Consider the following 15,546-nt stretch of genomic DNA (forward strand, 5'->3'; position numbering starts at 1 on the left):
TTTTAACAGAATAATAAAATTTGAAAATTTAAAAATTTCAATTTATTTACTGCACTTTTTATAAATTTCTATTGCTTCTTCTTCTTCTTGTCCTCAACTTTTGTTGACTTTCCAAAAATTTTCCGGAGGATCCACTTGAATACCAAATAATCAATATAGAAATTAACTAAAGCAATCAGCAGCAATACAGCATAAACATCCAGATTCCTAAATTCAATAGTATTAAGCTCCAAACTAGCTGCTCTCAAATGTTCAGCACCTTGATGTCTATGAGCATATTCTGTCCAGTACACGACTGACTCTTGTGGTGTCATTGGACGGTCGTTGAATCTTTTTGAGATAATTTTGGCATTTTTGTAATATTTTGGATTATTAATCAGCTCATTTAAGGCACGATCGAGATTCTCTTCTGTTATGTCATGGAAGTAAATTTGCTGTCCATATTCACGTTTTACAGCCTTAGCCATGTTCATTTTTTGATCACCAAAAATTGGCAGTCCAAGGACTGGAATTCCTTCAATTAAAGCTTCTGTTGTTCCTAACAGTCCACCATGAGTGATGAACAGCTTCACATTTGGATGTGCCATAATGTCACGTTGTGGTACCCAAGGGCTGATCATGACGTTGTCTGGCTTATTTGGAAGAACTGCTGCTTCGTACTTCCAGATGACTTTTTGCTTCAATTTCCCAAAAGCTCTGACAAATGCTTCGCGTTTCTCCTCTGGCCATTCTGATGACTGGATTAGTGATCCCATAGAAAATACAATGGCACCGTCAGTGGCTGAGTCTAAATATTCTTGGATATCATTTGGCAGTGGTTTGGCTGGCTGGACATGAATTCCACCAATTTCAATCATATTTGGTAAGTATGGACGGACTGTTGAGTATGCAACATGAGTGTTAAGGAACAATATTGCCGACTTCTTGTACATTTCATCAAATGTAGACTTGGCATTTGGGAAATATTTGTTGTAAAGCTTTCGTTGATTAGATTTGACGATAAATTCATAAATTAAGTCTTCGATGTGAGTGTAAACTGTGTTGGATAGTCTTTGCCTGAAATTCATCTTATCAGTATATTCCAGATATGGTTTTGGAACATATGATGTTGGTGATAAGCTAAAATAAAAGAAGAAATTGATAAGATTGTTATTTTTTAAAAAATAAGTCAATATGTTGCTGTTATGGCTCATTGCATTAGTATTTAGATAACTTAGTCTGATTCTACAACGACCTTGAGACGGACAGTAAATAAACTGGAAATCTAACAGAACCATGTGATGCCGAAAAAGACATAAATATGTATGTGTACATCTTCATTTCAAAGGTCATTCAACTCAATCTTCTATGAAATTTATGAAGAAATTGATTTTCAAGTTTTGGGGTCGTTCACATGTTTTGGAGAGTAATCTTTAGCTATTCTGATCATTGAGATCCAAAGCTGAATAATTGTTTAACCGGTGAAGGACGACTCTGCAATCAGCCGACCTACAATTTATAGAACGATCAGAACCACTCTTTGGAGGAACACTCCTCCGTCATCACCTAAGAGAATTACGTAATAATTTAATGGCCCATTTGATAAATTGCGAAAAATCCAAATAAAACCACCATGATAATGCGAATTTGGATTTTTCGTAGACCTGAGACTAAGCTGTCACTACACTTACTTTATGCCGCATTAATGGTCATTTTGGCATCGAATGCCATCCGCAAATAAATAAAATGACTATATATAGTAATCAATTGAAGAAGTTTTCGGAATCAGACCTTCATTTGCCAAAATAGTTCGGAACTGATCAGTTCCAAATCTATCTCGATCTCCGATTCATATAATCTCTACAAAATAAATTGCATAGACTAGTGTTGGCCAAACTGAGTGCCACCAATTTTTTTTTAAAAATACCATAAATCAGAGCTCGAAGTCGATGTGGTTAAAGTCGACTCAAATCGACTCAAATGTACTCGACTTCATGTCGTCTCGAGTCGATTCGGTTTTTTCCTGATCGACTCGAGTCGACTTCGAGCTCTGCCATGAACTACATGGTGTTTGTGATTTTGGTCGCAGCCTATCACAAAGGTGTGCAGTGGATCAAAAATGCTTGGACAACACTCGTATAGACTGTCAAAATGACATGATTAATATGTGATTAATCGATCAAAAATTTGGTAAAAGACAGGAGGATTTCTGATTTGGTGCCGATTTCATTTTGTATTCTGCCCTATACTAGAATCACACCGATCTGGTATTAGATCAATTAATCGGAATTTAAATCAATTTACAGACTTGTTCTGTTCAGGTATCAATTTTCCTCTAATTAGTGTTAAACACATCATTTGTGAACGCTTAATTCATAATACAGTTTCAAAAACGTGACTTAGTCACATGTTTAACATGATTTTAATGAATACTTAATTGACCTGCCACTTATTAACTTTACCAATACGTATAATTAACTCATATGTAGTAGAAATATTCTAGAAGATATTTCTAAACTAACTTTGACAAAAGCTTCATAAAAATTTGTCTAGCTAGAAGTAACTCTTAGGTATGTCGAGTTGTGTTAAGCCATGGGAACGTTCACTAGTTATGTGGCGTCCCTAAAGCCTTTATGGATACGGGGAAGAGGAAATTAACATTTCTAACGCTATTAGGATGATAGAGACGTTACATAACAAGTGAACGATCTTGGGACGATTCCTTACTGCTTTTGAGAACGGAGGCGTTACGTAATAACTGAACGGCCCCTAAGTTGTTGACAAACTAACCCTTTTTCAGGTTCCAATACTCACTTTCCAGTCATATCATCCACCCATTTAACAGCAGCATATGTAACATAAGAAATCACAGTACAGTCAAAACGTTCAGCAACACCAAGTGATACAGCATCAAAATTAAATAATTCAACCAGGCAAACATCAAACTTTTCATCTGAATTTAATAATTCCAGCACTTTTGGATGTTGTGAATAGAACTCAACAATGTCCGATCCCATCCAATGAATGACAAATAACTCGATAATTTTAGCTATGGACGCGCTGTTCTCGTATTTGAACATGTTTGCGGCATTATCTGGTTTTGGGAATGAAAATATGATAATTAAGTTAAGCATGGCTGTATAGAGGAACTAGAATGACGCAACATAAGCACTTACCTTTATAAAAATGCTTCAAATAATCCTCAGTTCCAATGTCTTTATAGTTCTTAATTGGCTTCTTAACCGGGTACGGTGAAACTGCAGTCACCTCATGTCCAGCATCAGCCAATGTCTTTGCAATTGAATGTCCAATAGCAAAATGTGATTTACTTCCAAATGGAAGAAATGCTAAAATTTTAAGTCCATCGATTCCGATAAAAATTGACGACAGAACGAAAATCAATCCGACGATCTTCATGATTTCTAATATACTGAAAATGTTTGTGCTACATGCTTAATATTTATTAGAATTTTATGGATCACGATCACATCGACAACTTCACCAATACATAGACAAGTCACTAACACAGACATGAATAAAAACAAGATTGTTTTCAAAAAATACAGCCATACCCGGCATTTTTTATTGACTCTTTTTGATGTTTACAGATGTAGCCACAGATGATTTTACGGACGACAGCAAGAACTTTACACATTTGTAAATAAGAAGAAGAACAACAGCAATAGCCGAAAATATGACGAAATAAACATCAATCAGGTGCAATTGAATGAAATTCATATCACTGGCTGTTGACTTTAGGTAGTTGAAGTCCTTGTTTCTGGCTGTAAATTCCGTCCAGTAAACAACTGACTGCCGAGGCGTTAGTGGACGGTCTTTAAAGCGAACTGCAAACTTTTTGGCATTTTCCATGTATTTTGGGTTATTGAGGATCTCATTTAGTGCTTCGGATAGAACTTTTTCGTTGATGTCTTCGTAGAGAATTTGGATGCTGTTGCCGTGGGATTCGAATTTTGCCATGTTCATCTGAAAGATTAAATTGGGCATTTTTGAGAATCTAGATTATTAATTAAGCAATAGTGCACCTTTCCCCACCCTTCCTCCTGAATGGTTGTGATTCATGGAGGTCAAACCAGATGTCCGAAATTCGGCCGAAAACAAGAACACGCCTGAAATTTGGCCGAAAGTGAGAACACGCCCGAAATTCTACTGAAAACACCATCTCAGAAATTTGAACGAAAGTAAGAAGTCACCAGAAATTGGGCCGAAAGTTGCAGCATGCCTAAAATTTGTCCGAAATCGAAAACACACTTCATGTGTCCGAAATTGAGAAAATACCCGAAGTTCGGCTGAAGATAAGAATATGTCAGAATATCGTCCGAAAATGAGAAAACAACCGAAATTCGGCCAAAATTGAAGAAAATACCGAAATTCTGACAAAGATGTGAACACGCCTAAAATTTGACCGAAAGCAAGTACATGACCGAAGTTTGGCTGATAATAAGTACACATCCGAAATTCAGTAGAAAGAGAAAACATATCCGAAATTCGGCTGGAGTGAGAACACGCCCAATATTGGGCCAAAGTAAGAAACTGCCCGAAATTCGGTCAAAATTGAAATCATTCCTGAAATACGGTCGAAAGCATGAACAAGTGCTAAATTCAGCTAAAAACGTGTCTGAATTTTACGCCGTCTCATGAACTACAAACCCTCTCAGATCCACCCCAGATACTCACCATCTGATCACCATAAACCGGTACCCCCAACACTGGAACACCTTGATAGAAAGCTTCTGTTGTTCCCAACTTCCCTCCATGACTGATAAACAACTTAACATTTGGATGTGCAAGAGCATCACGTTGCGGAATCCATGGACTGATCATCACATTTTCAGGCTTATTTGGCAATGTCTCATTCTCATACTTCCACAAGACTTTAAATTTTAATTTACCAAAAGCTTTCACAAAAGCTTCACGCTTTTGTTCAGGCCATTTTGATGCTTGGATGATTGATCCCATAGAAAATACAATGGCACCGTCAGTGGCTGAATCTAAATATTCTTGAACATCCTTCGGCAGTGGATTTGCAGGTCGAACATGAATTCCACCAATTTCAATCATATGAGGCAAATATGGACGAGGTGATGAGGCACTGACATGATTATTCATGAATATAACTGCTGAACTTGATCTGATCTCATCCAAGGATCTTCGAGCATTTGGGAAATACTTTTTGAAGAATTTTTGTTGATTTGGAAGATGAACGAAATGATAAAGGACCTTCTCGATGTTAAATGTCATCGCATTGATGAGTCGCTCTGGGAGCGTCATTTTGTCGTTGTAGTCTAGAAAGGGATGTGGGACATATGATGCTGGTGATATGCTGGAATTTGGAATAATTCAATGAGTATCATTTAAAGCAGTGTTGTTCAAACTGTGTTCTGCGGCACACCAGTATGCTTTCAAATTTTGACTATGAATCGCATCACGTATGCGGTTCCGGCTGTAGCTTACCACACCGAGGTGTGACGTGGCACAACACAGTTTGAACAACGCTTTTATACCCAAAGTTGGCAGGACTTTTGGAGTCCGGACTTCAAGATTCAAAAAAGGCACGTCCACTACAGTCTGTACTGCAGGAAAGGCACGCCTATTGGAGTCTGGCCTACAGTTGAAGCACGTCCAATGAAGTCTATACTACAGTAGATGCACTTCTACTGGAGCCTAGACTACAGCAGAGACACCTCCATTGGAATCTTAACTGCAACCGCGACATGTCCACTAGAGTCTGAACCACAAGAGATGCACATCCAGTGTAATTTGGACTACAGCAGAGGCATCTCCATTAGAGTCTGAGCTACATCAGAGACAATTCAAGCCCTGCCAACTCTGCATCTAAAAATTAAAACTTTTTATCTCTTACTTTCCAGACATATCGTCAATCCAAGTCACAACAACAAACGATGTATACGTAATCAATGTGCAATTGAAAGTATCGACCAGGCCCTGAAATTGAGTTTCAAGTATCAGTGATTCATATTGCAATCAAAGCTTGTTTACAAGTTAATATGTATCAAAGCTTAACATTGAATTCAATACCATCATAGCTTCCGTATTGAAGTTTTCAAGAATACAAATATCGAACACTTCTCCTGACTTCATTAACTTTTGGACATTTGGATGACTTAGGTATGTTTTAACTGTGACATCGCCCATGGAGTAGATGAACTTCATCATGCCAAATGGTGACATTTTTCGGAAGTCAAAACCATCGAAGAGCTGCTCTGGAATTTGGAAAAGAAAGGAAATTTTAAGGATAATGTGACAAACTTCATGATGCCCTGACATGGAACTGACTCAGGAAGGGATTATGTCCATCTTAAGATGTATTCCAGATGAGCTAGGATACCGCTCCATCGCCGAATTATTGGTAAGATATGATGTGGCTCAGACGGCAACGTGACGGCTTATTTCGTCTCATTTTTAAGCCTGACACATGATGATGTTCGGAAGTGAAGCAACAAATCATGAAGATCATTAAAAACCAATTATCCAATTATCCCACATAAAAAATGAGCAAAAAAGGTCTTAATGGTGTCACATCACATCAGGTACTACATCACATCAGATACCACATCACATCAGGAACCATGTCACATCAGGAACCATGTCACATCAGGAACCATGTCACATCAGGAACCATGTCACATCAGGTGCTACATCACATCAGGTACCACGTCACACCAGGTACCACATCACATCAGAAACCACATCACATCAGATATCACATTCATGTCGTACCGCCAAAACAGCTACGTAGCGATGCTCCGCACTGTCCTACTTGCTACACTTAACTTTATCACCACACAAGTTCAATCCTTACCATTTTTAAAATTCTCTAATGTATCAGCTGTGCTAATCTCCCTAAAATTCTCCTTTGGAATCTTCTTCAAATACGGTGTAACGACAGTAATCTCATGATTTGCATCATGTAATGCCTCTAAAATTGAATTTCCTAATGTAAAATGTGAGTGACTGCCGAACGAGAGAACAGCAAATATTCGCAAGCCAGTCGACAATGTAATGATTGAGAAAGCTATTAAGCTGAATAGAATTCTAATAGTCATCTTGACTCTGCTAGTTGTAAATAAGAACTGATGTATGAATATTCATCTAACAATTCATTTATATATGTAATATCTGTTGAGTAATTTACATTTATTAGTTTGAAAATGTTGTCAAGCGGTTGTTTGTTTGTTACGGATAGACGATAAATTGTTTTGTATCCCTTTAACTTTAATTTTTTGTTTTAATTTCTGGTACAAATTCAAAGAAGGGATAGGTGTTTGAGGGTCAATCTTACTTCCATTTTGGAATAAATTTGTCAATTTTCTAGGAATTTTTGCAAGGTTTTGGTTAAAAAAAAATGGAAAACACCTTCTGCCCATTAATTCCGTCTCTTACTATACCTTGAATACGTCCAGACTGCACACTGATTATGCCCTGACTATGCCTTTAATGCGCTCTAATTACACTCTGGCTATGCTCTGACTAAGCTTCAACTACGCCTTGATTACACCATAACTACGCCCTGACTACGCTTTAACTTCGGCCTGACTACGTTCAATTTTCGATTTGACTACGCTCTGACTACGCCTAGAATACATCAAGACTTCAACCTAGGTACGCCCTGACTACGCTATGAATGCGCCCTAACTACGGTTTGACTACGCCCTGATTACACTCTGACTGCATTTAGACTACATTTTGACTACGCACTAACTACGCCTTAACTACGCTCTAACTTCGCCTTAATTACGCTTAATTACGGCGGCTTAATTACGCCTTAACTACCACCTAATCTTACCCTAACTACCCACTGACTGCGCTCTAAATTACTCACTGACAATATTCTTACTACGCTTTAACTACGCCTTGACTAACACTTGACTACATCCTAACTGAGCCTTGACTACACCCTGATTACGCTTTTGAATACGCCCTGAATACACTCTGGCTGCGCTTTAACTACACCTTATTTACACGTTGACTTTGTCCTGACTATGCTCTAACTTCATCTTGACTACGCTCTAACTGCGCCTTGACTACGCCCTCATTACGCTCTCACTACGCCTTGACTACGCCTAACTACACTTTAACTACGCCCTAACTACGTCTTAACTTCGCCCTAACTATGCCTGACTACACCTTAAATACGCTCTGACCACACTTTGATTACGCCGTTATTACTTCCTGACTACACATTGACTAGGACCTTGTAGTCAATCAATAGTTGTAACTTTGATATGATACTAAAAAGCTAATTGCCTACTTCTCAGGAGTATCTTTACAGTCTTGGAATCATTTACTAATTTTGTAACGCTTCTAGAGAGAGGGTGGTGTTAGATTTTTTACGAAGGTCAAGACGTCAAGACGTCAATTCTTTGTGTTAAGTCAACGATCTCCTTACACATTGCCTCAAGTCATTAAACATGATAATTAAACTGTCCCCAATTTAGAGTTTTTTATTACATATTTATTAATTGATGTTTAATTTTAGACACGCCAATGTAAAAAAGTCTATACAAAAATCATGAAATATACTTAAATATCCCAGCTTTGTTTCAATAACAAAGTTGAAGGTCGTTCCTGACCATCCTCAATTTGTTTTCTGTTTCTTTCCAGACTTTCCAGTCAGCTTCTTAAAAATCAACTTCAGAATCTTAATTTGGATATAAAAAGCTACAAGTAGGATGAGAAGCATCAATCCATAAACATCAAGTAGATGAAATTCAATTGCATTTAAGTCACATCCAGCTGATTTCAGGAACGATGCACCTTTATGTCTTGCTACATATTCTGTCCAATAGACGATTTGCTGGTGTGGTGTCATAACTCGATCGTTGAACCTTTTTGCTACTTCCTCTGCATTTCTTTTGTATTTTGGATTGTTGAGAATTTCAGTTAAGGCATTGAAGATGTCTTCCTCGGTAGCTTCATGGACGTTGAGTGCTAGGCCTCTTTCTTGAGCAATTGCGTCTGCTAAGTTACGCTGGATAGAGATTTGGAAAGTTAGTATTCAATAATCAGCTAAGCCAAGAACTGCAAGTCTGCATTTGGGGCTAAATTGTATAGTCCATCAAAGGCTGCATGCCTTGGACACAGCTGTGGACGAACCCAAATTCAACCTTATCAGACTTACCCCTTGATCACCATACATAGGAAGTCCAAGAATTGGAATACCCTCAGAAACAGCTTCCGTACTACCCAAATATCCTCCATGACTAATAAACAACTTCACATTTGGATGTGTCATGATGTCACGTTGTGGGATCCATGGACTGATCATCACATTGTCTGGCTTGTTAGGCAGCGTCTCATTCTCATATTTCCACAAGACTTTCTGCTTAATTCGTCCAAAAGCTCGAACAAAAGCTTCACGAATATCTTCTGGGAAGTTCTTAGCTTTGACTATAGATCCCATTGTGAATACAACGGCGCCATCGATTGCATTGTCTAAATAATCCTGAATATCCTTTGGTAATGGCTTGCTCTTCTTAATGTGAATTCCACCAATTTCAGCTGTATTAGGCAATGATGGCTGACCACCAGTGACACTAACATGACTACTTGAGAATAGGAATGCTGGACATGTGATCATCTCGTGCATTGACTTTTTGGCATTTGGGAAATATTTTTTGTAAATTTGATTGTGCTTTGGTAGAGCAAGAACGTGGACGGCTGTTTTTTCCAGCAAGGCATAAAGAGTGTTCCAGAATCGCTCACCAAAATTCATTTTGCCGGAATATGGAAGGAATGGAAGTGAGACGTATGATGTTGGTGATTGACTTAAAATGGAAGTATTGTTAGTTTTAGATTATTTTGTGAAAAATCCGATCGGCACAAAATATTCATGGATGTTAAGTGCATGTCATATAGCAATGGCAATTTTCATGTCAACGGAACTTGTTGCTGACATCTGACTTCCATAAATAACTTGTGCCGATCAGGATACTTACTTTGATGTTAGGAAATCTGCCCATTGTGGAACCGTTGAACTTGTGTATGGTATGTAGGTGCAGTCGAAGTGGTCAAATAGTCCCTTAAAATATAATTGGTAAAATTAGCAACACGGCATAGGGTATATGGCATATCCAAGAATTTTTGGCGGCACACAGGTTGCCCAGATCTGCTGATCTAGACACTGCATTAAAAGGCAGAGTCATTGCTCATGTATGTATACTTCCTTATCTAACTAACATGAAGTGACATTTGAAAACATTGACAACTAATCAATTAATTTGCCAAATTTGGAAACATAACAGTTGATATCAATTTTTTTTATCATGAGTGTTAATCCAGGCTTTTAAAAAATTATTTTAGTCACTATCCCGAGCAGCACAACGGGACAAATTGCTTTTTTTGATGTAAAAATTTAACAAAATCAGATGTAACGGTACCGTCAAGGCAGCATCGCTTACCGTTACTACGGTGAACAAGCGATGCCTTAACGAGCACATTGTGCTGTTCGGGATTGTAATTGGCAAACATATGGATAATTTGAGTAGTTACTTCAACATTACTAAGCCTTAAAGCATCAGTAGGCACCTTGATAGTAAACCTCGACCGTTACCGCACATGAAATGGGGTTCATGGCATTTTTGGGGGCGCACTTGTACGCCGCGGCTCACAGGATGCCAATCACTGCTTTAAAGCCAACTTACAATTAAAATCAACTTACAGTCAATGCATGAAGATTAAACACTTCCAAAAAGCAAATATCATATTTTTCCTTCCTCTTCATGAGATTTTGAACAGCTTCTATTTGCAACACTTGTTCAGCAATTTGATATCCTCTGATTTGAATTAGTGGAATTGAGAAAAATTTCGGATATTTGGATATCTTGAACATGTCCATCTTCTTCTCTGTTTCAAAGAATAAATGAAAAATTAGGTTTTGTTGTTAGAATGGGGATTTAGATGATGAATCTGATGGTTGGTTTTTAGATGATATGTGTAGAGTGCTTCTTGTAAAGTAGATGCATAGGGGATATTACAACAGATCGATGATCGCAGTGCTATTTTGCTATAAGCAAACCCGGTAATACAGGCCACCCATTCCTATTAATCATGAAAAGCACTAATTGGTTGATCAGTCAAGGGCAGTGAATAAGCAGCAGTGGTGTAGTGGTTAGAGTGCCGGCCTACCAATCCTAACGACCTGGGTTCAATTCCAGGGAAAAGTCAAAGTTGAATTTCGGTTCTTTTTCGCTGGGTTGGACATGCAGATTGTGGTTAGATACATTGTATTTGATATATCCTGGGACATGCAATGTGCAGAGTTGGAAATCTATCGTCTTCAAAAAGGCAGCAAGTAAGACAAAACAAACTCTTATAGTCAATCCAAAAATCCTGGTTCAATGCCGACTTGAACCTAACTTAATGCCAGATTCAGTTCAAATCTGACACCATCACGCAGTTACACCGGCCTAAAACAACAAGGTAGCACTTCCAAAACGATACAATCAATTACCGATAAATAAAAATCAAAAGTCATTCCACATAATGTATGAAACATATTTCAAGGTCAATATTCACTAAGTCATCTACACATGAGAACTTATTAATGATTCTCATCTTTTTCAGCACGAAATATCCACAAAATGCTGTGTATTCCACCAACCACTTATCATGCTTACTAAGCTAGGTGCCCAAAATAATCAACTTAATTTCTCACCAAAATCAAAAATTTTGTCATTTCCGAAATGTCAATTTCTTCATAATTCCTAATTTTATCCTTGAGCGGGAACGGTGTAAGAACTGTAGCTTCATGTCCAGCATCGACTAATGATTTAATAACTTCATGTCCAATCACCCAATGTGATTTACTAGCGACCGGTAAAACGCCTAAAATTTTAAGTCCATCAGCTTTAATGAACAGCGAGCAAAGCAGCAGAATGAAAAAATTCACAAAGTTCATTTCTGTGCGATGATTTGTTTGTGACTGAGAGAATGCTTTTTTTGAAGGTCTCGTGAGAATGGTTAGGTAATATGAAGCAGAGCATCATTGTGTGAGTTTAATTATCTTTGAGTTGTGGATGTATGGGTGGGATCATATCATATACATATATGTTGTATAGATGTTATTTAATTTCTCGTAAACGTGCTTTGGGTATGAGAATGAGATAAGAATTTAGTGCAAAGTGACACTTGACCGATAGGAGAATAATCATAATGCACAGTTAATTTGCTTATCAGAACTGTAAATTATGGAACTGTGGTTACAGGGCAAAGTGAAATCTCAAGTATCGAGCTATGTAGAGTCAAATCTGGCAGAGCGAGAGTAAGGCTGCTGTGGCCGTGATATTGATACAACAGACCAAACTGTATCACTATATTATGAGTGTTTGAGTTCGACTCCCTTCAAAGACCGGCGTCTAAAAATGTCTCTATCGCTGACTGTCCTAGGCCAATTACCAGCACCAAATGCTTAGCTGACTTTATGAACAGCCTATCTAAGCCGAATATAAATCGAACAGAGCCGAAGTCCGCCCGTCGAATATCAGCAATCATCGGTAGTCATCCAAAGTCGACGTTGGCTGCAGATAGAAGAAGACAAAAAAAGTCGAATATGGCACCAAGTCAGAGTCACACTGACCTGGAGGTGGATATTTGATCGATTGCCCGGTTTGTGCTACTCGGGTTTGACAAATAAGCATCATAAAATTGATATTGTATTTGAATTAATGAATAATTTATTTAATTTATTTAAAAAAATCAAAATCTATTTTTATTGGCCAAACAGCTTGGCTATTACTTTCTATAGTACTAATTCATCAATTTGTCTTCTGTTTCTTTCCAGACTTTCCAGTCAACTTCCTAAAAATCAATTTCAAAATCTTAATTTTAATATAGAAACCCACAAGTAGAATAGCAAGCATCAATCCATAAACATCAAGTGAATAAAATTCAATTGCACTCAAGTCACATCCAGCTGCTCTCAAGAATGGTGCACCTTTATGTCTTGCTACATATTCTGTCCAATAGACAACTTCCTGTTGTGGTGTCATAACTCGATCGTTGAATCTTTGTGCTACTTCTTCTGCATTCTTTTTGTATTTTGGATTATTGAGAAGTTCAGTCAGTGAATTGAGGATTGTTTCTTCAGTGATGTCGTCGATGTCAAGCAACAGTCCACGTTCTTGGTGTGCAATTTCGGCTATGTTTCGCTAGAATTGAAAGGAATGGTCGTTATTATTGAGTATAAGGAGCATAGCCGTCAATATCAGAGCTTGAAGTTCACTCAGACTTTGTATGGAGTCAAGTTGACTTGAGTCGACTTTAACATCCAAAATCCGAGTCGAATTTAAGTTCTGATCAATACTTACTCCTTGATCTCCGTACATAGGCATTCCCAATATTGGAACACCCTCCTTAGTTGCTTCCGTTGTTCCTAAATACCCTCCATGACTGATGAACAACTTGACATTTGGATGTGCAAGAATATCACGTTGTGGAATCCATGGACTGATCATCAAGTTATCAGGCTTATTTGGCAATGTCTCATTTTCGTACTTCCACAAAACCTTCTGCTTAATTTTTCCAAATGCTCTTGTAAATGCTACACGAATGTGCTCTGGAAACTCTTGTGCCTTGACAATAGATCCCATTGTGAACACAACAGCACCATCAGTAGCTGAATCCAAAAATTCTTGAATGTCTTTTGGCAATTCCTTCTTTTTAGGAATGTGAATTCCACCGATTTCAATCATATTTGGTAAGTATGGTCGACCACCAGTCACACTGTTGTGGCTACTCAAAAATATTAAAGGAACTCCATTGATCATCTCGTCGTAGCTTCGTTTAGCATTTGGGAAATATTTATTGTACAGCTTTCGTTGACTTGGCTTATGGTAAGAGTAGTAAAGAAGATTTTCTATCTGGATGTAAAGTGTGTTCCAAAATCGACCGGCAAAGTTCAATTTACCGGCTAATGGAAGGATTGGAGTGACGACATATGATGATGGTGATAAGCTGTTGGAGAAGATTGAATAGTAAATGTGAATTTTTAAGGTTTAAAGGAACCAAATTTGAGAATCATACTTAGAAGTCATAACATCAGCCCATTGTAATACTGATGAACTTGTGTATGGGATGTAGATGCAATCAAAGTGATCAAATATTCCCTATAAGGAAGTAATGATAAGATATACAGTAGCGTGCAAAAGTTTAGAGACGGCTCTTTATTTTTGGAATTTCGGATAAAAAATATACTTAAACTTATCCAAATGAGCTGAAATTTCGCCAGTTTGTACAGCTTTTAATGTAATTCATAATAACAAAACCATTTGTACTATAATTAAGCCATTTAAAAAACACCGTTAACTTTTCAAAATTCTCAAAGTGGACTACGTAGCGATGCTCCGCACTGTCCTACTTGCTACACTTAACTTTATCACCACACAAGTTCAATCCTTACCATTTTTAAAATTCTCTAATGTATCAGCTGTGCTAATCTCCCTAAAATTCTCCTTTGGAATCTTCTTCAAATACGGTGTAACGACAGTAATCTCATGATTTGCATCATGTAATGCCTCTAAAATTGAATTTCCTAATGTAAAATGTGAGTGACTGCCGAACGAGAGAACAGCAAATATTCGCAAGCCAGTCGACAATGTAATGATTGAGAAAGCTATTAAGCTGAATAGAATTCTAATAGTCATCTTGACTCTGCTAGTTGTAAATAAGAACTGATGTATGAATATTCAGCTAACAATTCATTTATATATGTAATATCTGTTGAGTAATTTACATTTATTAGTTTGAAAATGTTTCAAGCAGTTGTTTGTTTGTTACGGATAGACGATAAATTGTTTTGTATCCCTTTAACTTTAATTTTTTGTTTTAATTTCTGGTACAAATTCAAAGAAGGGATAGGTGTTTGAGGGTCAATCTTACTTCCATTTTGGAATAAATTTGTCAGTTTTCTAGGAATTTTTGCAAGGTTTTGGTTAAAAAAAAATGGAAAACACCTTCTGCCCATTAATTCCGTCTCTTACTATACCTTGAATACGTCCAGACTGCACACTGATTATGCCCTGACTATGCCTTTAATGCGCTCTAATTACACTCTGGCTATGCTCTGACTAAGCTTCAACTACGCCTTGATTACACCATAACTACGCCCTGACTACGCTTTAACTTCGGCCTGACTACGTTCAATTTTCGATTTGACTAAGCTCTGACTACGCCTAGAATACATCAAGACTTCAACCTAGGTACGCCCTGACTACGCTATGAATGCGCCCTAACTACGGTTTGACTACGCCCTGATTACACTCTGACTGCATTTAGACTACATTTTGACTACGCACTAACTACGCCTTAACTACGCTCTAACTTCGCCTTAATTACGCTTAATTACGGCGGCTTAATTACGCCTTAACTACCACCTAATCTTACCCTAACTACCCACTGACTGCGCTCTAAATTACTCACTGACAATATTCTTACTACGCTTTAACTACGCCTTGACTAACACTTGACTACATCCTAACTGAGCCTTGACTACACCCTGATTACGCTTTTGAATACGCCCTGAATACACTC

General features: G+C 37.7%; 4 protein-coding genes across 4 annotated transcripts; all 4 read right to left on the minus strand.

Annotated features, from left to right (window-relative positions):
• Positions 1–60: 60 nt before the first annotated feature.
• LOC139092043 (UDP-glycosyltransferase UGT5-like) lies at positions 61–3,396 on the minus strand. Its single transcript, XM_070642330.1, has 3 exons — positions 3,156–3,396; positions 2,794–3,073; positions 61–1,119 (listed from the first exon to the last, which is right to left on the minus strand). Exons 1-3 carry the CDS (start codon positions 3,394–3,396, stop codon positions 69–71), a joined length of 1,572 nt encoding a protein of 523 aa, XP_070498431.1. The 3' UTR covers positions 61–68.
• A 165-nt stretch (positions 3,397–3,561) lies between these two features.
• LOC139092061 (UDP-glycosyltransferase UGT5-like) lies at positions 3,562–6,188 on the minus strand. Its single transcript, XM_070642347.1, has 4 exons — positions 6,037–6,188; positions 5,861–5,943; positions 4,675–5,320; positions 3,562–3,963 (listed from the first exon to the last, which is right to left on the minus strand). Exons 1-4 carry the CDS (start codon positions 6,172–6,174, stop codon positions 3,562–3,564), a joined length of 1,269 nt encoding a protein of 422 aa, XP_070498448.1. The 5' UTR covers positions 6,175–6,188.
• A 2,330-nt stretch (positions 6,189–8,518) lies between these two features.
• On the minus strand, positions 8,519–10,871 carry LOC139092047 (UDP-glycosyltransferase UGT5-like). The gene is made up of 4 exons (XM_070642334.1): positions 10,679–10,871; positions 9,957–10,039; positions 9,140–9,785; positions 8,519–8,989 (listed from the first exon to the last, which is right to left on the minus strand). Exons 1-4 carry the CDS (start codon positions 10,853–10,855, stop codon positions 8,597–8,599), a joined length of 1,299 nt encoding a protein of 432 aa, XP_070498435.1. The 5' UTR covers positions 10,856–10,871; the 3' UTR covers positions 8,519–8,596.
• A 1,796-nt stretch (positions 10,872–12,667) lies between these two features.
• LOC139092045 (UDP-glycosyltransferase UGT5-like) lies at positions 12,668–14,278 on the minus strand. The gene is made up of 3 exons (XM_070642331.1): positions 14,041–14,278; positions 13,326–13,971; positions 12,668–13,166 (listed from the first exon to the last, which is right to left on the minus strand). Exons 1-3 carry the CDS (start codon positions 14,049–14,051, stop codon positions 12,774–12,776), a joined length of 1,050 nt encoding a protein of 349 aa, XP_070498432.1. The 5' UTR covers positions 14,052–14,278; the 3' UTR covers positions 12,668–12,773.
• Positions 14,279–15,546: the final 1,268 nt, after the last annotated feature.

The sequence above is a fragment of the Chironomus tepperi genome, unplaced genomic scaffold (assembly GCF_022539635.2).
Source record: "Chironomus tepperi strain 1889 unplaced genomic scaffold, CSIRO-AGI_Ctep_v1 contig_286, whole genome shotgun sequence".
Classification (NCBI taxonomy): Eukaryota; Metazoa; Arthropoda; class Insecta; order Diptera; family Chironomidae; genus Chironomus; species Chironomus tepperi.